We start from the raw sequence: 25648 nt of genomic DNA, 5'->3' as shown, positions 1-25648 counted from the left end.
TTGATAAGTTTCATGTTTTTGAAAGAAATCTCTTCTGTTCACCAAGGCTGCATTTACTTGAACAAAATACAGTAATATTTTGAAATATTATTACAATTTAAAGTAACTGCTTTTTATTGCAATTTATTTTAAAATGTAATTTATTCTTGTGATGCAAAACAAAATTTTCAGCATCATTACTCCAGTCTTCAGTGTCACACGATCCTTCAAAAATCATTCTAATATGCTGATTTGATGCTCAAAAAACAATTCTTGTTATCAATGAAAAGAAAAAAAAAAGTTTTTTGCTGTATAATATTTTTGATGAAACTGTGAAACATTTTATTTCAGGATTCTCTGATGAATAGAAATCTCAAAAGAACAGAATAGAAATATTTTGTAACATTATAAATGTCTTAACTGTCACTTTTGATCAATTTAACGTGTCTCTTGCTGAATAAAAGTATTATTTTCTTTAAAAATGAAATAATAATTTAGCTGAACCCCAAACTGAAACAGTGTTCAGATCTCATGGTCTCAGAATGATCTGAAAGCAATCAAGCAAATCAAACAGCAGCAGACAGAAGCTCTTGCACACATCACGACTGCATTTATTTATAATCATATCAGCAGTACAGATGAGCAGTATAAAATGTTCAGACCTGCTTTAAAGGCCAGAGAGGATTGACCTGCAACACCTCCATCCTCAGTGACAATGTGCATTTAACTGGTTAACAATGTCTTAACCGTTTGAGCACCCTGATAATGCCTCATAAGCATAGAGCACCAACAGTCTGCAGCACCATAACAGCACCAATACAACATACACACAGCTGGATCCATATTCTCAAATCACGTTAACAAAAGCACATTAACTAGAAAAACCACAAATACAGTGCAGATAAAGGAACATTGAAAATGTTGAAAAAAAGAAACTTTGCTGAAAATGTATTCCCCCTCAGGCTATCCAAGATGTAGATGAGTTTGTTTCTTCATCAGAATAGATTTGGAGAAATGTAGCGTTACATCACTTACTCAACAATGGATCCTCTGCAGTGAATGGGTGCCGTCAGAATGAGAGTCCAAACAGCTGATAAAAACATCATATTAATACACAAATAATCCACACCGCCCCAGTCTATCAATTAACATCTTGAGAAGGTTTTGAGTAGGTTTTGCAAGAAACAAGGCGTTTTAACATTAAACCATCGCTTCTGTCCTCTATTCTGATGAACAAACTAATCTACAGTTCATCTTGGGTGGCCTGAGGGGGAATACACTTTAAGTAAAACATTTATAAGATCCTGTGTAAAGATTCATTAAAAAACTATTTACGATTATAATTTGTTAAGTGGGAAGAAATAGATAAATGGAAACTAAACTAGCCAGATTCTACTGGCTGCTTTGGATTTTTTTGTACCTGAAATATTCGTACCTGCATTTTCATCACAACACTAAATATGATTCACTGAACGACTAAAGTTGTTCAATGAAGTTACAAATACGTACTGTTTATAAAGTACCATTTCTCAGCTCTTAATAATATAAAACAGCCTGTTACTTCACAGTTTTGTATTTTCCTTACATTACAGTCATTTTCTTTTTTAATTTTCTCTGCATTTATAATGATGCATCTTAGGTCATCATATGTTTATAGCAGGAAATAAAAAAAATTTTGGGTGGGGGGGGTGGGGTCTTTTAAGACAGTATCCACTGGATTAAAACTATTGATCAACAAATGTGGCAAATAAAAAAATGTTAAAATTCTTAAGTCATGTTGAAATGTTAGTGATGTTATTTGCTTTGTCTATGCAAATTATCAAAGCATCTTTTATAGCAAAGAAAATAAAATAAGAACAAAAACAAAAGCAAAAACAACCTGAGACTGTAACTATCTAAAATCAAATTTATGCCCTCAATTTTTCATGCAGCCTATTAATATACTGCCTAATAACAACTTGGGTTAATTAGTTAATAATTTTGCACACATATCCACAAATTATTGAGCTAACCTTAGCTTTGTGCAAAATAAGTTAGTAAAACTACGCTAATTTAGGAACTGCACATTTTGACTGTGAAAGCGTTGCATAATGTTCATCAGACAGTGGTCACATGATGCTTCAGATAATAACAACTACTGTTTTTAATGAATAACCTGAATATCAGCCTGTGCGTGCAAAAACTTTTGCTTGCTTCAAGGCAGTTTCCAACTGACCCATGATATAAAAAAGTGGGTCCGTAAAGACAGGTGTCTTGCTGTGTGTTCAACATGTTGTTGACTGTTAAACCTGTCAAAAACACACCTTTTTATAACAACAATAAAAAGTCCAAAATGAGTGCAAAAAATATATGGTAACCGTCTAACTGATGCTGAATCCTGTAACTAAAGCTTGATGTTTTTGGAAGCATTTCAAGATGCATTTTAAGACAAATGGAGGGAACACATGGTCAAACGCCTAGGATTCCTTTGTTCAAGTAAAAACCACATATTTTTCATATATTTGAGAGGGACGTCTGTGTGTCCAGTAGTTTGTGCTTTTGGTCGATGACCCAAGCCTGACCTCTGCAGTGTTACATCATGCAAGTGACACAACACTGCTTGCGGATCGAGCGCAGCGAGCAGCGACCCAGCAGCTTGAGTTTCTCACAGAAACGTGTCGACATGCTGTTTTTCTTACAAACTAGACCTGCAAAGAAAGGAAACAAAGTAACAAAAACAATTAAAGGTCTTTAACATTAAAAATAAACTATAAAGCCATGCTATATTAAAATGATCTATGTAGGCACAAATTGCTTGGGGGAAAAATATTTTTGGTCTCTTGCACAAAAAACATTTTTCATGGATAAAAATTGAATACTGTGGCACGTGTAAGCCATGCTTAAAAATGTATACATTGTCATTGCATTAGATAACAAAATATAACCAAATGACTTTTATTAAGCTCAAAGTTGGGTTTCAGTGAAATAAGCAGTTAGATAGTGGATCAGGATGTAAGTGGATCATGTTGATTGTTAATGTAATGAAATACACCTGTGGTTTCTCTGCTAGGTCACCTGTGTAAACTTGAGGAGAACGGACTTAATACATCCACTAAAAATCTGTGTCATTACAGTATCATCAAGATACTAGATTTTCTTAATATTTTAAATTTGTTTTTATCAAATGCAACGACATTCATGCATTTTTAAGTGTACAAATACATTTTGGGACCACTTAAACAAACAGAATACAATATTATATAATCCAGTTTACCTAAATCAGTTTTACACTCCTTTGGGTTGCAGTTCTGCACACTGTCAGGTTTATTGTGTTTTGCACACAGTGACATCTTTTCTTCCTTGCCGGATTCCTCATTTATGCACCACATGGCTCGCTTCTGCACCCCTCCACCACAGCTTCTGGAGCACTGTCAATCAATAAAAACCACAATGACATTACATCATAGATGCTCAGGGAGGGGTGTACACCAATTTTTGTCTAAAGGGGTCATCGGATGCCCATTTTCCACAAGTTGATGTGATTCTTTAGGGTCTTAAAGGGATAGTTCACCCAAAAATGAAAATTTGATGTTTATCTGCTTAACCCCAGGGCATCCAAGATGTAGGTGACTTTGTTTCTTCAGTAGAACACAAACGAAAATTTTTTAACTCAAACCATTGCAGTCTGTCAGTCCTATAATGCAAGTTAATGGGCACACAATCTTTGAGAGTAAAAAAAACATGCACAGACAAATTCAAATTAAACCCTGTGGCTCGTGACGATACATTGATGTCCTAAGACACGAAACGATCGGTTTGTGCAAGAAACTGAACAGTATTTTTATCATTTTTTACCTCTAATACAACACTATGTCCAACTGCCCTGAGCGCGTGCACGGCATCCAGTGCATGACGTCTATATGTGCTCTGGCGTAGTTTACGCAAGCGCCTTAAGCGATCTGTCGCGCGTATACGTCACTCATTGTTTACACAGTGCACAGAGATTGTGGAAGCGCTTCCGGCGCTTGCGTAAACTACGCCAGAGCACATACAGACGTCACGCACCGGATGCCGTGTATGCGCTCATCAATCTATCGTCACGAGCCGCAGGGTTTAATTTGGATTTGTCTGTGCATGTTTTTTTAACTCTCACAGATTGTGTGCCCATTGACTTGCATTATAGGACTGACAGACTGCAACGGTTTGAGTCAAAAATCTTTGTTTGTGTTCTACTGAAGAAACAAAGTCACCTACATCTTGGATGCCCTGGGGGTAAGCAGATAAACATCACATTTTTATTTTTGGGTGAACTATCCCTTTAATAAAAAGTCTATAACATACTTGGTTAAAATTTCTCAGTGGGTTTCACCCTTGTCAAAAACAGCTTTGTTTTCAGCAGCCCGTTTTGTTGCATGTTCCTTTAAAGTGCCCCTATTATGGATTTTTGAAAATGACCTTTCATGCAGTGTGTAACACAGCTCTAAGTGAATGAAAACATCCTGCAAAGTTTTAAATCTGAAAGTGCACCGTGTATAAAGTTATTGTCTCTCAAAAGAAAGAGTCGACTCTGAATCATTGAAACGAGTCGTTTTTAAAACGAATCCCAGGCCGTTTCATGTTGACGTCAACATGAAACATTAGCATATTGCCCGCCCACTTGGTCTTTTCATGTTGGTCTGAATGAAGATGCAAATTCACTCTTTGTCACTAGGTGCTGCTTTTGGAGGGTAAAATAGCGGTTTCCCCGGTAACGCTGTACACAAAACAACACTGTGCTCACAAACGCTGCTTTATCAGGCATATCAGGCATGATGAAATGAAAATGAGACCAATCGACCAATCACCGCAGATTAGCGTCACGCAAAGGAGGGGTTTGGAAAAATGAATCGTTAAACGAATCATTTGGGAGTCGTTGAGCAAATAAGGTAAGAATAAATGGATATAAGACAATGAAAGTGTTTTTTGAACTTGCATGCATGTCAACCTGTTGTTGAGGACTCCCAAAACCAAAATACGAACCTTTCATAACCCATAATAGGGGCACTTTAAATGCTAATGAGCTCTGCTCACCCCGCCCCTCTCTTCTGTGGGGTCACGCCCCTCTCTTCTTTAGCCACGGAACTTGCTAACTAGCACATTATTAGGAAAGGCGATTTGCAAAAATTCATAAAAGAACTTTATACTCACTTAATCTGTATAGGTTAGGCTGGATCACAAATGATTTGCACAAACATAAACGCATTTAGGTAGATCAGGGGGTGCATTCCCTTCAAAAACAATGGTAATCCACTGCGTCTTCAGTGGCTCAGATGCCGGGAGTAAATGATACCCCAACTTATTGTTATAATAGGTAAACTACAGTTCAAAAGATTTGTGGAGGTAATTCAATTATAATATTTTAAATGTCTTTACTGTCACTTTTGACAGTCTTAATCTAAGCCTGAACTTTTGAAAAGTAGTGTATCATCACATTGCATTTGCCACAATATCGAGTCACACACTATATTTACTCTTTTCTGTAAATGAAGACTGAGGTTTTTGCGGTGTGTTACCTGACCCCAGGCTTCAGTTGTCCAGCTGGTGCAAGGCTGCAGATTGCAGGACTCGGTGCTGTTGGGTTTGAGCGTGACGTTGCAGCGCTGGTACTCAGGGCAGTACACACGTCTTTCCTTCACTCCGCGCCCACAGCTTCTAGAGCACTGTCAATCACAGATATATATACATATAAAAAACGATAAGAACTACTCTGGGCCAGGGTTATTATAGTTAACTAAAACTGTTACTTGAAATAAAATACATTTTAACTGAAATAAAAATAAATAAATAATTACACATTTATTTCAGCTAGTTGCCAGAGCAGCATTTCTCTCTTTTTTTAGTTTAAAGTAAAATAACTAAAATTAAAAAAATAATAAAACTATAATAGTATATTAATGATACTAAAAACAATGATTAATAAAAATGACAAAACACAACAAAATTACTAAAAGTTTAAAATTTAAATGAAAACAGCAAATATAAAAATAAAAACTAATTCAAAATTTTAACAGTTATTACATTACTATTTCAAAATAATAACTAAAACAATAATAGTATGTCTATGACACTAAAATAACACTGCTCTGGACAATTTATCTTAGACTAGACTATTTTCTGCGATGTGACATTAGTATTAGTACCTCTGCCCAGGGTGAGGACTTCCACTGCAGGCAGGGCCGGGTGTTGCAGGGCAAACTGCTGTGTGGTTTGTATGAAAGAGCTTGACAGTGAAAAGGCCTCAGTGGACGTCTGTTCTGAGTGTCGATGCACTGCACTTCTCGATGCTTCATATCAGTCACACAGCCTTCAGGACACTAAAGAGAGGGAGTCATCACAGTTCATTGCAGGATACAGTCATTTAGGTTTGTTTTGAAATCGTGGCTTTACCTTGGACCAGTTTCCAGTCTTCCAGGTGGCACAGGGTCGCAGGTTGCATCGGCGGGCAGGTTCTGGCTTTTTCACACTGGCACAGTCTTCCTCACGCTCTGAGCTGCAGGCTACTGACCGCCACACTGCACCAAGACCACACGTAGTGGAGCACTGGGACGAAAAATACATATTAGGCATGCATTGTTTAGATGTTTAGATTAGATTTGTACGGGAAAACAATGCAAAAATACTGAAGAAGAAATTCATATTTCGCAGTGTCTTGACAACAGCGACTCTTCATGTCATTTAAAGTCTAAACTTGCCCAAACATTTAACACTATTCTTTTGCTGCCATGCAAGCACTAGTATTTCCCTCTGGGAATGCAAATCTAATCATAATTCAATGCATGTAATATAATATACTGTAATTGCCTTAGGTTTGCATTCTTACATCACTCCAGTTGCCCACTTTCCAAAATGCATTCCTACTGATGGGATCTCGTGCATTAAGATTCCCATAGTCATCTGTGGTGGTCGTTGTCTCTGGCTTCTGCCTGACTGCTTTAGGAGCATTGCCTTTGCTGGGACTGTTTGGTGTTTGTGAGGCTTTTCTCAGTATCTTCACTGTAGGGACAGTTGCTTGTGAACTTTGAGTATTCAAATGTGGCACTGTTGGGTTTGGGGTGGTATGTGGTTCATATGAGCTTGTTGTTAACACTGGAGATGTTGTCAAATAATCATTGTATTGGGTTCTACTAGTAGTGGCTGGTTTTGTTGTGGAGATGTTAGTATGCAATGACTGGACAGTGGATGTGGGGATGCTGGTAAACATATTATCCTCATGTGCCCTTTCTTCTCCGGTTGGATCTTCTACTATATAATCATAACCTGGTGTGTAGCTTTTATCCGGAGGCCGCAGGTCTGCGCTTCCCTCCTCATCCTCAGTATTTGTGGGAACCGTTCCAGGACCATCACTGCCTTTGTGATCGTCCCTCACCAAGATAAAGCCATGGTCATCTTCATGGATAATGTCAGATGTTGTGGATATTGGAGAGGTGTTGGTTGTAATGGTAGAAGAGGTGTTTGGAGGCATGATAGTGGTGCTATATCCTGGTGTTTGGGCCTGCGTTGGGATTTTAGGAGGGACTCTAGGTCGGAATCGTGGTCGGAATGGAGAACCCGTCCATCTGTTAGTGGACGAGCAGCTCTGGAGGTTACAGAGGATTGTGGAACGAGGTCGATTGGCAGGGTTGCACCGGCCGGGTTGTTTTGCCACACACTTGACAACTCTGGACTTTATCCCTCCATCGCAAGACAGAGAGCACTGCGGGATGACAATGACAATGCAACTAATTACTATGCAAAAATGCCCCATGAATCAGAGGTGCAAGATTTGGTGAAAATTTGGATCGTTTGAAAGTAGGCATCTATCAGCGGATCCGTCTATGAGCAGATATATTAGGGATGCGCTGATAGACACGGCTTTCCGATGCTCCCGTGTATATCTGTGTAAGCCTTTGGTGAAGAGCGTGAAAGTGTATTTACAACATGTTTTTGAAGCGATGATCATTTTAGCCAATCAGACATATCTGTTGAGCATGTGAACAGTCAGAGGTGTTTAAGAATCCGCTCAACAGCGCTCAAAATGCCAAGAGGAAATGCTGGTATCTTCACATTTTAAATAAATAAATAAATAAAATTTCAGTACTTATTTGGTAGTATGAAGTCAGCACTTTTGACAACCCTAATAGATCTAATCAAGTCAAAGTGAAAGAAAAGAGTCATGTAGAACAAAATGAGGGTAAGATAATGACAGACTTTAAATTTTCAGTGCATTTACAAAACATAAAACTGATGGAGCCCCTAAGGGGACATAAGGGGCTTTCACACCACGTAGTTCTATGAATTCAGTTCTCGGAACTTGACAGCATGGTGGTTCCTTGAGAACCAATTTCACACGACTGAAAGAGCACAAAAATCTGACTAAAACTCCTGTGACAACTTGCAGTGCTACATATGATCGAGGCTGACAAAAGAACACAACGCTGCAGACAACAGGTAGCTAAATGCTGTTATCGCTGTTTTCCATGTTCGTGGAGTAAATATTTTTACATGGCTTTTTAAAAATGCCAGATAGCCAGTGTTTCATATGCGTTTGGCCAATCAGCGTACACTTACGTCACTGGTAGTTCCAATAGAACTGTTCTAGACCCTACTCTGAATAGGAGCTAAATTAGTTCCCCCAAACAGAGTTCCTAGAACTAAAACCGTTCCAAGTTCTAGGAACTATGAAAAGTTCCTCCGGTGCGAAAGCGCCTGTAGTGACAGGAAAAAAAAAGAGATTGGAGGAAAAATTGTATTTCAATGCTTTTGCTTTCGAGGGCAAAACTTTTGTGTTCTCTCACAAAAGTATTATGTTTCCTTGCCAGACTTTGCATTTTCTCACCAAACATTTGTGTTCCCATTTGCTTGCAAAAGCACTGAAATAGACACACCTCATTATTTCCATCACAAAATTTTTACAAAAAAAGTTTTGCGAGGAAATGCAAACATTTTGCGAACTAATGCAAATTTTTTGTGAGTGAATGCAACGTTTCTTGAAGGAACGCAAAAATTGTGTGTGCGAATGCAAATTTTGCGAGCGAAAAAAGTCACAAATGTCAATGAAGAACATAAAGAACATGAACCAAGTTAATTTATAATTAAAGTATCCACCTCGCTCCAGTTCCCCACAGTCCATTCGAACCCACACGGTACGTCTCGGTTGCAGGGTACCACAGGTTTGGGTTTGAGCAGCTGCTTACAGTCTCCAGGGTGCAGAACCCGCTCCTCTCCGGCCACCGTACGCACGCACAGAATGGTGCGCTTTCTCACTCCGTCTGGACCGCATGTAGCCGAGCATGTCTGCCATCCTCCCACCCACCACCTGAGGTGCACAGAGCATTTTACAAAAGATTTCTGTTTCAAATAAATGCTGTTCTTTTGAACGCTCTGTTAATCGAAGAATTTCGTTTCCACAAAAATATTAACTGTTTTCAACATTGATAACGATCAGAAGTGTTTCTAAATTCTTGAGCAGCAAATCAGCATATTAGAATGATATCTGAGGGATCATGTGACACTGAAGACTGGAGTAATGATACTGATTGCCATGACGGGAATAAATTATATAGAGATAATAAATAATACTAGTACGGTGGTGTGCTATTCTGAACATAACCATTATATAAGTACAGTAGCATACCTTGCAGGGCAGTCCATGTTCTTACACTTGCGATGCCTGTCATCAGGACGTGTGCTGGGGTCACACAGCGATTCCTCGACCACACCAACCTCTGGCTCAAAACAGCGCACAGGCTGATACTGCTCACCTGTACAGAGACAGAAGATCACATGCTATCAAAACCCTGCTGGAATAAACTTTAGCAATATAAACACACCAAATAATCCTGCAATGACGGCATAGTTGAACTATGGATCGAGTAAAGAAAAATCTTGCTCTGTACCAAGCCCACAGCTAGTGCTGCAGTCAGTCCAGGCTCCATATTTCCAGATGTACTCTGGTTCCAGAATTTCATTCCCCAGTGGGCGACTCCTCTTAATGGTGTACTCATATTTGACACCAGGGTTTGCTTCTTGGAACAACAGCTGAACATGTCACATTGAAACAAAAGCATCTATCATGTAATGACAGCATTCAACAAATCATCTTGTTTTGCATGTGTCCCGCCAATTAGAAGCAACAACTTTATTTTCATGCTTTCTCACATAAATAATGTCAGAAGAAGAGTGATAAATCAAAATAACTGTGTCTGCTACAATGATTTTTCACAAGAGAATTAAATTAAATCAAAATTCAATATTCTAACAAAAATGCTTTCTGGGCAAATTGTCCAGTGGTTCATTAAAGAAATATTCAGGTTCAACACAATGGGCTGCATAGCATTGACTCTTTACTCAATATGTCAAAAACACACAAGAATTGCATTTTCAGTCAAAGCATAAGATTAAAAGCCAAAATACACACTTTTTTGAAAGAATACAACAGAAATACTTAGTAAAACACTTGAATCACTCAATAGAAATTCTACCTGTGTCAGAAAGGGATGTGATGCAACGACCCATAAAAAACTATTTTAATCATTACTATACGATTTTTTAGGCTACTACACCCTGTAGATTTCCAGTGTTAGTGCACAGTAAACCCTGTGCTTGTGTTTATAAACCTCATGGTGTCTATAGAGTTTAATTGATATTGAACCCAGAATATTCCTTTAATATTTTTACATGCGTGAGGTTCAGTACCTGGATCATGACAGGTTCAGTTGTTGGTCCTGCTGAGGTGAGATTCTCCATATTACCCATCCGATCGTAGTAAAACTTTGTGCCACCTGCCTCGTACTCTCCGTTCCACTGAATTATGTAATTCCCGTTGAGGAAATACTCATCTGAATCTGCCGATCGGATCACAAGGAAATTCCCAGCCTCTTCCACTTCCTGTATGAAGATATCCCGAGCTCCCTCAGGGATCAAAACCAGGTCTGTGTAACCTAAATTACATAATCTCACTTATAAACCATTTAAAACATTTAATCATTTGTGAAATGTAATTTAGTATATAATATTATATACATATATATATACATATACATATACAGTAAGTCATGTGTGCTTCTCAGAGACAGGGCTAGAGATTACACACCAGATCCATCTTGAGCCACAAAGTTCTCCTTCACTGTCTCACAAGTGGATCCATCACCGAGACAAACGCCACAGCCGTCCTCTTTAGCATTAGAATTAATGCCAAAATCACAACCCACCTCCTGGAGAAAGATTACACATAAACACATACAGATATATACAAAAGCACAAACTATAGTTTTTGTCTATGGCACTAAAACATAACTCACAATTTACTTCTCTTATAACATGAAAGATTAATATTAAGAGGAGGCAAAAAATGCACCTTTCACACATTCTGTTGACCAAAATGGATAGTTCACTCAAAAATGATTTTTTTAAAAGAAATAAATACTTATATTTAGCAAAAGTGACAATAAAGACATTTATAATGTTATTAAAAAAAATGCTATTTCAAATAAATGCTGTTCTTTTGAAGCTTCTATTTATCAAAAAATGCATTTCAGTTTCCATAAAATATTATTAGCCCTACTGCTTCCAACATTGACAATAATAATAATAAATGCAAATCAGAATATTCAAATGATTTCTGATCATTTCTGATCATGTGACACTGAAGACTGTAGTAATGATGCTTTTCCATCTCTGGAATGAATTACATTCTAAAATATATTCAAATAGAAAACAGTTACAGTTTTTACAGTATTTTTGATCAAATAAAAGCAGTTTTGGTGAGCATGAGAGACATTTTAAAAATCTCACCGTCCCCAAACCTTTGAATGGTAGCATGAGTTTCAAGATGAAGCTAAAAGTATTGCACCACTTTGTGTTTGTGAAACATTTTCCTAGTTAATGTGATGAACTAGACCTGTGTTTACTTGAGAAGAAATGATTTCATACATCCACTAAAAATGACCAAAACACTAGCTGATTAAAAGACATTGAGCAACAATAATGAAGAAACGTTATGTTAGTGAAGCTCGTGAAGCACAGGCATTCCTTTGATATTCTGATGAAAATGATGTAAAAGTGTCGCTTAAGTGCACTTTGTAGACATCACTGTACAGCTACAGAACACAGACAAAACATCAATACACCAGCGCACACATGAGCACAAATGGGTTGAAAGTAGGACATACCCAGCCACACTACCTTGCACACACCATTGACACAGATGTTTCTGCTGTTGTTCATAAAGCAGGGCGTTCCATCTGTAACCGCATCCAACATCTTCTCAGAAAAGTTCTCATCCGCAGGCTTGCAGTGCAGCTCGCATGGACGTGCTGTGAGAGACAGAACGAGAGAGTGACGTGCTACTTACCGTATTATATAGTCAAACATTTGAACATAGTACTGTTTGCAAAAGCATTTTACTAAAACATTTGGTATACCAAAAGTTTGGGGTCTGTAGGATTTTCAATGTTTTTAATTGAGCCAAAATACATTAAACACAGTAATATTGTGAAATATTATTACAATTAAAAATAACTGTTTTAATATATTTTAAGATGAAATTTATTCCTGTGATGAAAAGCTGAATTTTCAGCATCATTACTCCAGTCTTCAGTGTCACATGATCCTCCAGAAATCATTCTAATATGCTGATTTGCTGCTCAAGAAACATTTCTTATTATTATCAATGTTGAAAACAGTGGTGCTGCTTCATATTTTTGTGGAAATTCTTTGATGAATAAGAGTGGCATTTAATTGAAATAGAAAGCTTTTAACATTATAAATGTCTTTACTGACACTTTTGATCAGTTTAATGCGTCCTTACTGAATAAAAGTATTAATTTCTTAAAAAAAACAAAAACTTACTGACTCCACACTTTTGTTCAGTAGTCTAACTTTGGTAACACTTTAGAATAGGGAACACTTATTCACTTTTAACTACGACTTTTCTCTCAATAAATTCCTAATTTGCTGCTTATTAATAGTTAGTAAGGTAGTTGTTAAGTTTAGGTGTTGGGTAGGATTAGGGATGTAGAATAAGGTCATGTAGAATAAGGCATTAATATGTGCTTAATTACTACTAATAAATGGCTAATATTCTAGTAATATGCATGCTAATAAGCAACTAGTTAAGAGACCCCAAAATAACTGTTTGTTACTCTAAGTTAACAAAATCAGACAAAATCACATAATTTATAATTAATTGGTATTGTTACCATGCAAACATCAAATAGTATTTAGGTTATAATCTACAATCCAATACTCACGCTGCGCTCCAACGGCTTAAACAGAGCAAACAACAATGACTAAACACTTGTGTCAGGAATCCACACGCCTCTAAAGCTGGCTAATAAAAGTGGGGCATTCTTGAATGTGAACCAACAAACTCTATAAAATTGTAAGCAGCCACGTGTAAGAAGTTTTATGTTAATGTCAACAGGCCTCGCCCCGCCGCAGCATGCATTAACACAGTATCTTGGCTCAGCTGTTCAGTTGTAGAAAGCACATGTTTTCTTCAAGTCTTCAGTACAAAAAACATTACATGCTTTACAGTTGTGTTTATTCAAACAGTTATTGAGAAAAAGAAAAAGTCACCACCGTGATGCTGGGTGTTTGGGCATGTTTGATGATAATAAGAAATGTTTATTGAGCAGCAAATCAGCATATTAGAATGATTTCTGAAGGATCATGTGACACTGAAGACTGGAGTAATGATGCTGAGAATTCAGCTTTGATCAAAGGAATAAATGTCATTTTAAAATATATTAAAATAGAAAATAGTTATTTCATATTACTTTTTTGTATTTTTGATACAGTAAATGCAGCTTTGGTGAGCATAGTAGACTTTTTTCAAAAACATTTTTGTACAGCAGTGTACATTTAAAAACTTCTGGTAAAATAATATATTACAATATTAAAATATTATATTTTTATTTTGTATCATGCACATATACAAATTTGAATGCAATATGTTGATGTGTGTGATGCAAAGTGCTCTTACATGAGCTTGCAACGGGTATCCACTCGTAGAGTTCATTGTGGTATGGCACAGTGTTAAATTCACTGCACTGCATCTCTCTGAAGGAGGGATGTTTTCTGGCACAAGGTTTTGTGTTGCAAATTCTGTAGCGCTTCCGCTCACCTGTACAATATTTGCCTCCAAACTCAGGTCTGTACATAGAAACACAAATCATGATACAGATCATGTTCAGCAAAATGTACAAGAAAAGACAGAGAAGGTGGAGAAATTGAAATGGGGAGAAAAAAGAGACAGACTTAAAAGCGGTTACTTTAAGAAAATGAGGTGGTTTTAAGATGCTACTCAATTTATGACGGAGCACAAACTACACACCAAAAGGCAACGGTTTGTAAAATAGTTACAGGTGTGCCCTCTAGTGTATTCTGCTTGTAGTACAGCAGATACTGGGCAGAAATAAATCAACAGAAGAGCATACTACCACAATATTTTTTGTGTAGTATGTTTATTCTCCAGTATGCAAATTCTCTATGCATAGAATATCCACCTAATATGAATACTGCACTGAATACTATATCCCAGAATCTTTCATTTTGAAGTGTGAGAAATTAATAATTTGATTTTTTTAACCTTTTAGTTGTCTTAGATTTTAGTTAATCTTCATGGCACATAATGCATTTTTAATTATATTTTTAACTATATTTAAATTGTGTGTGTGTGTACAACCCGAATTCCGAAAATGTTGGGACGTTTTTTTAAATTTGAAAAAAATGAAAACTAAAAGAATTTCAAATCACATGAGCCAATATTTTATTCACAATAGAATATATAATAGATAACATAACAAATGTTTAAACTGAGAAATTTTACAATGTTATGCACAAAATGAGCTCATTTCAAATTTGATGCCTGCTACAGGTCTCATAATAGTTGGGACGGGGGCATGTTTACCATGGTGTAGCATCTCCTCTTCTTTTCAAAACAGTTTGAAGACGTCTAGGCATCGAGGTTATGAGTTTCTTGAGTTTTGGTGTTAAAAATTTGGTCCCATTCTTGCCTGATATAGGTTTCCAGCTGCTGAAGTTTGTGGTCGTCTTTGACGTATTTTTCCTTTAATGATTTGCCAAATGTTCTCTATAGGTGAAAGATCTGGACTGCAGGCAGGCCAATTCAGCACCCGGACTCTTCTACTACAAAGCCATGCTGATTTAATAGCTGCAGTATTTTTTTTTTTTTTTGTCATGCTGAAATACACAAGGCCTTCCCTGAAATAGACGTTGTGTGGAGGGGAGCATATGTTGCTCTAAAACCTTTATATACACCTTTCAGCATTCATAGTGCCTTCCAAACATGCAAGCTGCCCATAACGTATGCACTTATGCACCCCCATACCATCAGAGATGCTGGCTTTTGAACTGAACGCTGATAACACGCTGGAAGGTCTCCCTCCTCTTTAGCCCGGAGGACATGGCGTCCGTGATTTCCAACAAAAATGTCAAATTTGGACTCGTCTTTTCCACTTTGAAACAGTCCATTTTAAATGAGCCTTGGCTCATAGGACACGACGGCGCTTCTGGACCATGTTCACATTTGGCTTCCTTTTTGCATGATAGAGCTTTAGTTGGCATCTGCAGATGGCACGGCGGTTTGTGTTTACAGACAGTGGTTTCTGGAAGTATTCCTGGGCCCATTTAGTAATGACACAATCATGCCGATGAGTGATGCAGTGTCTTCTGAGGGCCCGAAGACCACGGGCATGCAACAAAGGTCTTCAGCCTTGTCCCTTACGCACAGAGATTTCTCCAGTTACTCTGAATCTTTTGATGATGTTATGCACTGTAGATGATTCGATTTGCAAAGCTTTTGCAATTTGACGTTGAGAAACGTTGTTTTTAAAGTATTCCACAATCTTTTTACGCACTCTTTCACAGATTGCAGAGCCTCTGCCCATCTTTACTTCTGAGAGACTCTGCCTCTCTAAGACATCCCTTTTATAGCTAATCATGTTACAGACCTGATGTCAGTTAACTTAATTAGTTGCTAGATGTTCTCCCAGCTGAATATTTTCAAAATTTCTTGCTTTTTCAGCCCTTTGTTGCCCCGTGCCAACTTTTTTGAGACCTGTAGCAGGCATCAAATTTGAAATGAGCTTATTTAGTGGATAAAAGTGTAAAATTTCTCTGTTTAAACATTTGTTATGTTCTCTATGTTCTATTGTGAATAAAATATTGGCTCATGTGATTTGAAAATCTTTTTCATTTTATTCAGATTTTAAAAAAACGTCCCAACATTTCCGGAATTCGGGTTGTATAAAAACAAAACTAAACTTTATATATAAAATATTAATTTCTTAAAATAAACATACAGCACCTTATAGCTACAGTATATATGCATACAAGCACACTGATATTTAAATAAAACTGTGGTCTGTAAGATTTGTTCATGTTTTAAATTAAATCTCTTATGATAACCAAGGCTACATTTATTTGATCAAAAATATAGTAAAAACAGTAACCATTTGAATATATTGTAATTCAAAAGGGCTTCATTGTCACATGATCCTTCAGAAATCATCCTAATATGCTGATTTGCTGCTCAAAAAATTAAAAATAAAATAAAAATATTATTATCAATATCTAAAAAGTTGTGCTGTTTAATATTTTTTTGGAAACCATGATTTTTTTTTTTTCAGAATTCTTTGATGAATAGAAAGTTCAAAAGAACAGCATTTATTTAAAATAGAAATATTTTATAACATTATAAATGTCTTTGCTGTCACTTTTAATCAATTTAATGCATCCTCACTGAATACAAGTATTTATGTTTAAGAAATAAAACCTTACGGACCACAAAAATGAATGAATGAAAGAAAGAAAGAAGAGCACTGAGAAATAATATATAAGCAGCAGTAGAGAGTGATGTGTACTTGGGATGGTTGCATTCCCTGTCTGCTGACTGGACGCCGGCTCCACAGGTGCGAGAGCAGTGAGACCAGGTGCTCCAGGGACCCCAGCCTCCATGCACTGTTTCCGGTAACTTCCCTACGATCACACACTCACCAGAGATACACCACTGACACACACACACAGAATTAAATACAGTATACAATAATACAAAATACTTTTATTTGAATGTCAATCTCTTATACCTTCTCAGGCCCACACCTGGTTCCATCTATCGGCGAGTCCAGTTTGGAGCGGCATGATCCATTTACAGAGCACCACAGAATCTGACATACATTCTGGAACCAATAGAGCCTGAATTAATGGTTTATTTCATTATTAGAGACAAAAAATGTTTTGGAGCTGTATTTTATTCATCTTGATTTTTGAATGAATGCACTCCTTACTTCCACTTCTGAGCAGAAGGTGGCGTTGGGTCCGTACTGCAGCTGGCACTGGTGCTGAGGGGTGTACCGCACTCCTGGTGCCGCCATCGGGGAGCTGAGGTCCCTCTTAGACGGCCGGTCATCCAGACAGAAACCCCAACCGCGGCTGAGAGGATAACAGAGCTTTATGAATGAAGATCATAGTCTGGAATATTTAAAAATTAGCCGTAAGATGTAAGATATAAAGCATGCAATTACATGTTCCTCTACATGAGTGCGTGTTCTCACTCGAGAAAGCGTGTTATGTACTCCTTGCTGCAGGAGGACCAGGTGAGAGGAGAGGAGTCGTAGTGAAGCTGGCGGGACATGATGAATGGTTGCCTCCCTATTAACTCACAGTCATTCCCTTGACCATCATGATGGATTCCGAAACTACAGCACAAAACAAGGTGACATCACCTTTTTATCTTTTTTAACATACAGTACCATTTAAAAGTTTGGGGTCAGCAAGATTTGTAAAATTTTTTGAAAGAAGTGTCTTCTGCTCATCAAGGCTACATTAATTGTACAGCAAAAACAGTAATATTGTAAAATGTTACTTCAATTTAAAATAACTGTTTTCTATTTTTATACAGTACATATATTTTAAAACAGAATTTATTTCTGTGATGCAAAGCTGAATTTTCAGTATCATTGCTCCAGTCTTCAGTGTCACATGACATGATCCTTCAGAAATCACTCTAATATACTGATTTGCTGCTCAATAAACATTCTTATTATTATCAATGTTGAAAACATGCTGCTTAATATTTGGTGGAAAACATGATACGTTTTTTTTCAAGATTCTTTGATGAATTAAAAGTTTAAAAGACCAGCATTTATTTAAAAAAGAAATCTTTTGTAATATTATCAGGGTTCGTACAGAAACTGCAAACTGAAATTCAAGGACTTTTCAAGCACTACTTTTTTGGTTTTCAAGGACTAAAATCTCACTTATCAAACAATATCATTATTTTTCAAATTCTAATAAACGAATAAAACAAAATGGTACAAATAATGTGCAGCACAAAAGCATGCAATGACTGTGGCAACTTTAACATTTGAAAGGATATTACGGCAAAGTTATCGATTTTTTTTTCATGAATATATGATTGACCTGAAGAATGAAAGCTGTGTCATACACTTGGAAAATTATGAGCTATATCACCGCTTATCGACACTAGGGCTGTGACTATACACTTAGCTCACGAGATGAGACAAAGTACAGTTACCTGGTTCACTAGAACCAGACAATATTTTAATACTATTTTTAAAAGACAAAATGTTTGTCTTTTATATCACACAAATCAAAACAATGCAGTTGTATTTTGAAATATTTTAACTAATATAGGGCCATTACTAATGATTATTTTGTTAATCAAGTAATCTATTAATTATTTTGACAATCAATTAATCTGATATTTTTTAGTAATATAAATAGACTAAAGTAAAAACAGGCTTTAGTATGACTATTTATATATAAACTAATGATGAGGCAATAATAATTGGTTCAAATAAAGTATCAAAACCAAGTAGGGTTTTATTGAAAAACACAGTTGAAATAGGCCTACGTAATGTAATATGCCTACACAAAATATGAACAATCAAGTACATTATGTATTATAGCAAATACCTGCAGAGGGCGCCAACGGCCTGGCGATGCTTCACTCTACAGCGTGATTCAAGGACGTTTAAATCCATTTAATTTTAATATTTGGCCACATGCAAACTCAGAGGGAGGGTTTGAACTTTTATTTTGAAATCTCATATTTAGAAATATGTTGATGTAATCTCCTGTGTTGGCATAGGTTTATAAATGATTTATGTTCCAAATCTAGTGCGATAACGTGCACTGTGCACTTCCAAGATGAACGTTGCAACACAAATTCATAGCATATGCAAAGCGCATCAGACTTCATATGCATTCCCAAACGCACGTGATTGGAAACCGAAACAAACAGCACTTGTCCACAATAAAAGACCGAACAACACAATGCAAGCACTATCAAAGGTTTTACCACAAACTCAACTTTACATTGACATCGCGAGACCGCTTTTCACCTCAAGGAGTATCATGTCACGTTTAATATCACATATCTTGTGCGCGCTCTCGAAATGGCTCCGTAGTTATATCAGACTTGCTGCATTCATTGTTAATTTAGTTTTATCGAAAAAAAAAAAAACTAACACTAATTTCATATATAGGCTACTGCCTTTTAAAAATTCAAGTACTTTTCAAGTACCTTCTCAAAAATATGGCCTTCTCAAAAAAAATTTCACGGGTTTTCCGGGACTTAAATTTCAAAAAGTCAAATTCAAGTACTTCAAGCACTTTAAGCACCTTGTACAAACCCTGCATTATAAATGTATTTACTGTCACTTTAATGCATCCTTGCAGAATAAAATTATGAAAAAAAAAATACAAATAAAAAAGATCTTACTGACGCCAAACGTGAAAATAAACTTTTTTTTTATTTTTTAGCATCAAAGAATCATGCAATATAACACAGGAATGCATAAGTAAATTAATGTAGTCACATTATTTAATAGATTTAACATTGTTTGGTTTGCAATGTAAAATTTTATTTTTATTTTTAAAAATAAATAAATAAATGTTGAATAGGAATGTCACCCAGTTTGCATTCCATTATAATATTACAATGAGTTATACAAAATTTAAAAAAGATGTATTTTTCAATATGTATTATTTTCTAAAATACTTTATGCATTTTATCAGGAAATGCATTTGTTTTTCAATTTCTGTTCAACCACATAAAGCTGTGTACCACACCGTTAAACTCCAATTGTCATTTTTAATTAAAAAATATTATTATTATTTAAGTGTCATCTTGTAAAACTAAATTACAACCAATTCAAATCAGTTTTTAAAGAAAAAATATTCTTAGCATGAAAATTGAGCCAGAGGTGGGAAAAATGTGACCTGAAAAATGAATGCCATATTTAGGCACTAATGGCACTGTTTCATGAGAACGACCCATAAAAATGTACCTGTGTCCGAGTTCATGAGCAATGGTGAAAGCGACAGGTAGCCCTGAGTCCTCGTTGATATTACAGGAGCGATGCGGCTGGCACATGCCTGACAGGTGAGACAAGCCCAGCGTCTCACACGGCTGATTCATGCCTGCGCAGATATCCTTCCTGAGAGGAGAGATCACATCAGGTCAGGCACAACAGGGCACAACAGCTGCTTTGATTCGTTTTATAGACTACTAAAGTCGTGCTGCAGGGCTAAAACTGCTGAAGAAGAGTTATGGCAGGGGTTGAATTCTTTGTCATTTATCTGGCTGTGTTCAGCATGAATGAGCTCTGGAGAATCTCAAGCCTTGGACACAGAGCATGGTGAAGTCATTCAGTCTGTGGTGCTCTGGGTTAAAACGAGAGCGTTTAGGGTCTGTTAAATGCTCAGAGATAAACAGCTCCATTACTGCAACCAAGAAACTGACATTTATGATAATAAATGAGAGTCAGCGGGTTCACATGTGTGTTTGACAGCACTTCATCCTCTGGTAATGGCATCATGCTTTACTAGGTATTTATTCCAGGGTACTGAGGTTCATTCAGCAATATTAAATAATTTCATGGACTTGAATAAATGTAGATAATTAGATAAAGATATTTAGATATTATTATTTAGAGCATTTAGATAATATTTCGTCAACATACAATTGATTTTTGACCATATTATAATTATAACCATAAGAATGCATATATTTGACATATATTTTACAAGAATGCACACTTGACAGTAATATTGTGAAATATTAATACAATTTAATATTAACTGTTTGCCATTTAATTATATTTTTAAAAAGTATTTAATTTCTGTTATAGAAGCTTAATTTTTAGCATAGATTACTCCAGTCTTCAGTGTCACATGACCCTTCAGAAATCATCAATATAAATATTAGATTTAAAAAAAATGCTTAAGATGAAGTAAATGAAATAAAATGATTAAAAATACTTAGAAATATATTTTTAAAACCTGAAAAAAATGAATAAAAATGACAGTAAATGATTGGCTAGGGTGTTTTCACCGTGTGATGAGTATAGCGACGTCATGGTGTGCAGGATGAGTGTCACTTTGAGGATTGAGGTTTTTTTGCCAGGTACAGAAGCTGTTGAGAGTCGTATCAGCGTGGTGAATGATCTTCAGCCCTTTCTGAAAACACACAAAAGTAGCAGTAAAGTAAAAGTAGTAAAAGTTGTCCATGTTTAACCAGCACAAACCAACATAGATCAGGACCTCCTGAAAACTCATGTTGGTCTAAGCTGATCTTTTCAGTTAGAAAGGACTGGATGTAAAGCAAATTATGCCTCGATTCATATGTACCTCCTCTCCGTGTAGAAGAATGAGCCGGACCAATACGATATGGATAGCATTACCAATGCTGGCATCGTGAAAAATTCCAGCCACCTACAAAAAAATGATACAAAATATCTACATATGAAAGTCAAAAATACAATTTTAGTTTATCAAGCTGCTCTTTTCTATACAGTGAAAGTCAAATGTTGCATTCGTATCATGTCGGAATGATGTATTTACGAGTTGAACACACATAAAAGTCATAATTATGAGTGGGAAACTCTGAACTTTCTCTAACACTTTATTTTGATGGTCCTCCCAGGGGCGGACTTTACCAATAGGCGAGGTAAGCGGCCGCTTAGGGCCCCGGGGAATCAGGGGGCCCCGTCTGATATTCGCCAAAACATATTTGGCAAATGCACCAGTATGTATTTGTGTTATGGACAGCGTCAAATGTTCACTCACCACTCAAAACGGCGAGTTTTTGTCAGGTGCGGAGTTCTGCAAGCTTGTGAGTCCTCTCATTATAACAATGTGTAGATAAGATGTAAATAAGAGATTCATTGTGCAGAGAGCTTATTAACGGAACGTCGTGAATTCGCGATGAACTGAAGTGAGTGACAGCTTTTAGTGATTATAGACGGAGCGCTCTTTGCGCACATTCTACGCTCGTCTCAGAACAGATATATTCACCTCAGTAAAGAAATTGTTTCAAGTCATAATTTTATTTGTCTTGATGTTTCAAAATGACTCTCTTGTGTGCTTTTCCTAGGCATGCCAGCGCGAACAATAAATGCAAATGAACTATAAACTCGTATGAATGCACAAATACAATGACTGGAGATTTTCGCTTAATAGATTATATTTTCGATTTGTTTCTCGGCAGACCCTATCATATGCCTTAAGAACACTTGGAATATGGAACGAGTTGCATGGGATAATTTTTATGACATTTTAATACTTTTTGGAAAAAGATTGAAGAAGTTTACAATTCAAAGTGCAAGCATTTTTTTTTTTTTTTTTTAATATGTCTTATTGAAAAAAATAAGGTAGCTTAATATGGCTTTAGAACAGCATCAGGTTGACCAATTATTTAGGCTACTTAAGTTGTGAAGGGGTAATAGTTACAATAAATAATAGCTATAGCTATAATGAGAGAGAGCTAGCGAGCAAAATAAGGGTTACGTGTAAAAGAGCATTATAGTTATTTTGTTGGGGCCCCGTACCTGAAATTTGCTTAGGGCCCCCAAATCACTAAGTCCGCCCCTGGGTCCTCCAACAGACATTCTACTGACAATAAGTAACTTTACAAGTTCATGTCAAATAACAGTCCTCTAATACTCTACTAACATAAGAGTTCGGGACAGATTTATTAACAGCTTGCGCCAGAGCAAACCCTCTTTTGGCATTAAAAAAGACACGCAATGTGTGCTGAAAAGGCTTGGACACAGTGATTTTTTTGGCTGACCATTTATTGCAAATGCATTTGTAGGAGTTTCCTTTCATGCAAGGTGATTTTACTAAGGTTTGCGATGGTCAGTTTTCTCTTTTTTTGCACCATTAACATCCCCATAAAGCATTTCTTAACCCAGTTTGCACCTGTGTTGCTAGTGGATTACACACACCGGATTATCATTGGCTTTGCTTGTTTGCAACTCTATGCTAATTTGTGCTGCTAGGTTGCATTGTTCACTATGGAAATGATTTAGCTGCATCTGTGTTCTTTAATTTGCGCACTAAATCGCCAAATCGAACTTACAGTCCCGTCAGCGTTTTTATGGGAATTGCACTCTTAATGTTAAATACATCTGACCCTTAGTTGAAGTTTAGCTGCAAAGTTACTTATAGTCAACAGAATGTCTAAAGGGGACCATCAAAATGAAGTGTAACTGAACTTTCTTTAAGCTGTGAGTTTTCAAGTTGAAAAAACATGACGGATTTATATTAGAAGCAGCATCTGTATTGACAATAAATTTGTTGAAATTGCATCTATGATAATATTGTGCATTTACAATATGTAACAATTCAATTTACAGCACCTTCATAAATTGAACAACATAAAGCAAAAACACATTTTTTATTCATCATTCTGTAGAAGCTTAAAAATCTTGCAGAATTTTATGCAGAAAAGGTACATTGCATCTCTGACCAAAGTGACTTGAACACACCTGACGTCGTAATTAACCTGTAAAGATGAATTTGCCATAAGTGTTTGAACATACTAGAAGTACTTGAATGTACTTACCATGTTCATGATGGTAAAGATGTAGGACTCAACGTTTCCACTTCCGTGGTAGTCCACGAGTTTGGAGTCGCCCACCACCATGGTCTCCACCCAGCGCTCTTTGCTGATGGAGCGAGGGGAGATCCTCCGTGGTTGTTCCCACTCTCGATCCGGATCATGGTTACGATCCCCACCCTGCTGGCGCTGCTCCCGCTCCCAGCGCTCTCTCTCCCGCTGCACCTGCTGGGAAAACTGAGAGCCACCTGCACCGGAGACACACACACACACAAAATGAGTTCCCTAAAGTAATTTTTTTGGTGAAGTATCATTTTATTAAGAATTTGTAATACATCTAACATATCTGACCTTTGACCCCACAGGGACTATGATGAATGCTGTGTGCATCAGTGCTGCGTCGCCGCCTGAGTCCACTCCAGGTTGAACTCCGGTAGATCACATGTGGGTGTCGTGGATGAGTGACGTTTGAGGTGTGGCCACGGACTGGCTCGATCAATAGCGGCCCCTGCGCTAAATTTAACAGCCCTGTCTATAAGAAAAAACAGTACCGTTTAAAAGTTATTATTTCATTCAGCAATGATGAATGGCATTAAAGACATCTATAATGTTACAAAAGTATTTTAAATAAATGTCGTTATTTTGAACTTTCTATTTATTAAACAATCCTAAAAAAAAGTGTTATGGTTTCCATAAAAAACATTTATGCAGCATGACTGTGCTTTGTTTTCAGCAATGATAATAATAAGAAATGTTTCTTGAGCAGCAAATCAGCATATTAGAATGACTTCTGAAGGATCATGTGACATTGAAGACTGGAGTAATGATGCTGAACGTTTCACAAAATTACTGTTTTTACTGTATTTTTCATCAAATTCTAAAGTTATTTCTTTATTAGCAAATGTTTTATGATTTCCTATGTCTCTATGGTCTGTGTACATAAGAGATCACCCTCATGAATCTAATATGACGTGGGGGGACCCATGGGTTCTCACTTTGTCAGTTTAAGTCTATTTTATCATCCCCCAGTTGAAAATGGCACATCCATCATCCTATAAAAACAACAGCCCGACTACTCATGAAGCCACACAATTTGCAGTATCATTCATATCTGTATCTAAAACAGTGCTGCGCATTAGAGGTTAATGCTCAGAGATTAGGGTTTGTTCAAATCGTTTAAAGTAGTTTGTACCGTAATAACACTTCAGGTGTCAAGGCTCATTATTTAGCTCTGTTGGAATTCCAGTGAATTCAGGGAAGGTATTTTTCCTGTCACACTCCCTGTTTGTTAATTTTCCCTGCAAGTGCTTGCCAGTCCTGGCATTTCCTCCACACTGCAGGGTCTTTAGCAAGTTTATCCAGTGTGCCTGAACGTGTCACATGCACAAGCTTAAACACAAAACAAATACATAATAGATTCAGTGCATTTATTAAATGTCAAACATCCATGCTATTTGAAACGCAATTGTTTCACTCTTAAATAATGATAATTTGGCATCTATAGTTCCACGAAAAACCATGGAACCTTTCCATTCCACAAAAGGTTCTATAGTCGGAAACCTCTTCTGCTCACCAAGGCTGCATTGATTTGCTCAAAAATACAGTAAAAACAACTATATTAAAAATATTATTGCAATTTCTAGTAACTGTTTTCTATTTTAATATATTTTTAAATATATTATCAGTGTCACATGATCCTTCAGAAATCAAAATTTCTCATTATTATCAATGTTGAAAACAGTTGTGCTGCTTAATATTTTTTGTGGAAACTGTGATATTTTT

General features: G+C 36.7%; 1 protein-coding gene across 3 annotated transcripts in view; it reads right to left on the bottom strand.

Annotated features, from left to right (window-relative positions):
* Positions 1 to 625: 625 nt before the first annotated feature.
* adamts12 (ADAM metallopeptidase with thrombospondin type 1 motif, 12) overlaps positions 626 to 25648 on the bottom strand; it is a 31002-nt gene continuing 5979 nt past the window's right edge. For all 3 annotated transcript variants that reach the window (XM_058774974.1, XM_058774975.1, XM_058774976.1), the window contains 22 exons: positions 24218 to 24398; positions 23873 to 24114; positions 21655 to 21738; positions 21359 to 21483; positions 20313 to 20462; positions 17553 to 17696; positions 17286 to 17430; positions 17085 to 17177; positions 16863 to 17008; positions 13961 to 14130; positions 12160 to 12290; positions 11069 to 11189; positions 10672 to 10916; positions 9873 to 10014; positions 9611 to 9737; positions 9082 to 9292; positions 6818 to 7690; positions 6385 to 6537; positions 6138 to 6311; positions 5511 to 5657; positions 3233 to 3386; positions 626 to 2666 (listed from right to left, as the gene is read on the bottom strand). In XM_058774974.1, coding sequence (XP_058630957.1) covers positions 2551 to 2666; positions 3233 to 3386; positions 5511 to 5657; positions 6138 to 6311; positions 6385 to 6537; positions 6818 to 7690; positions 9082 to 9292; positions 9611 to 9737; positions 9873 to 10014; positions 10672 to 10916; positions 11069 to 11189; positions 12160 to 12290; positions 13961 to 14130; positions 16863 to 17008; positions 17085 to 17177; positions 17286 to 17430; positions 17553 to 17696; positions 20313 to 20462; positions 21359 to 21483; positions 21655 to 21738; positions 23873 to 24114; positions 24218 to 24398 — 4074 coding nt within the window. In that variant the 3' untranslated portion in view covers positions 626 to 2550. The remainder of the gene's footprint in view (positions 2667 to 3232; positions 3387 to 5510; positions 5658 to 6137; positions 6312 to 6384; positions 6538 to 6817; positions 7691 to 9081; positions 9293 to 9610; positions 9738 to 9872; positions 10015 to 10671; positions 10917 to 11068; positions 11190 to 12159; positions 12291 to 13960; positions 14131 to 16862; positions 17009 to 17084; positions 17178 to 17285; positions 17431 to 17552; positions 17697 to 20312; positions 20463 to 21358; positions 21484 to 21654; positions 21739 to 23872; positions 24115 to 24217; positions 24399 to 25648) is intronic.

The sequence above is a fragment of the Onychostoma macrolepis genome, chromosome 05 (assembly GCF_012432095.1).
Source record: "Onychostoma macrolepis isolate SWU-2019 chromosome 05, ASM1243209v1, whole genome shotgun sequence".
In the NCBI taxonomy this organism is placed as follows: domain Eukaryota; kingdom Metazoa; phylum Chordata; class Actinopteri; order Cypriniformes; family Cyprinidae; genus Onychostoma; species Onychostoma macrolepis.
Note: the sequence above shows the minus strand (reverse complement) of the source record. Positions and strands in the feature narration are given on the sequence as shown.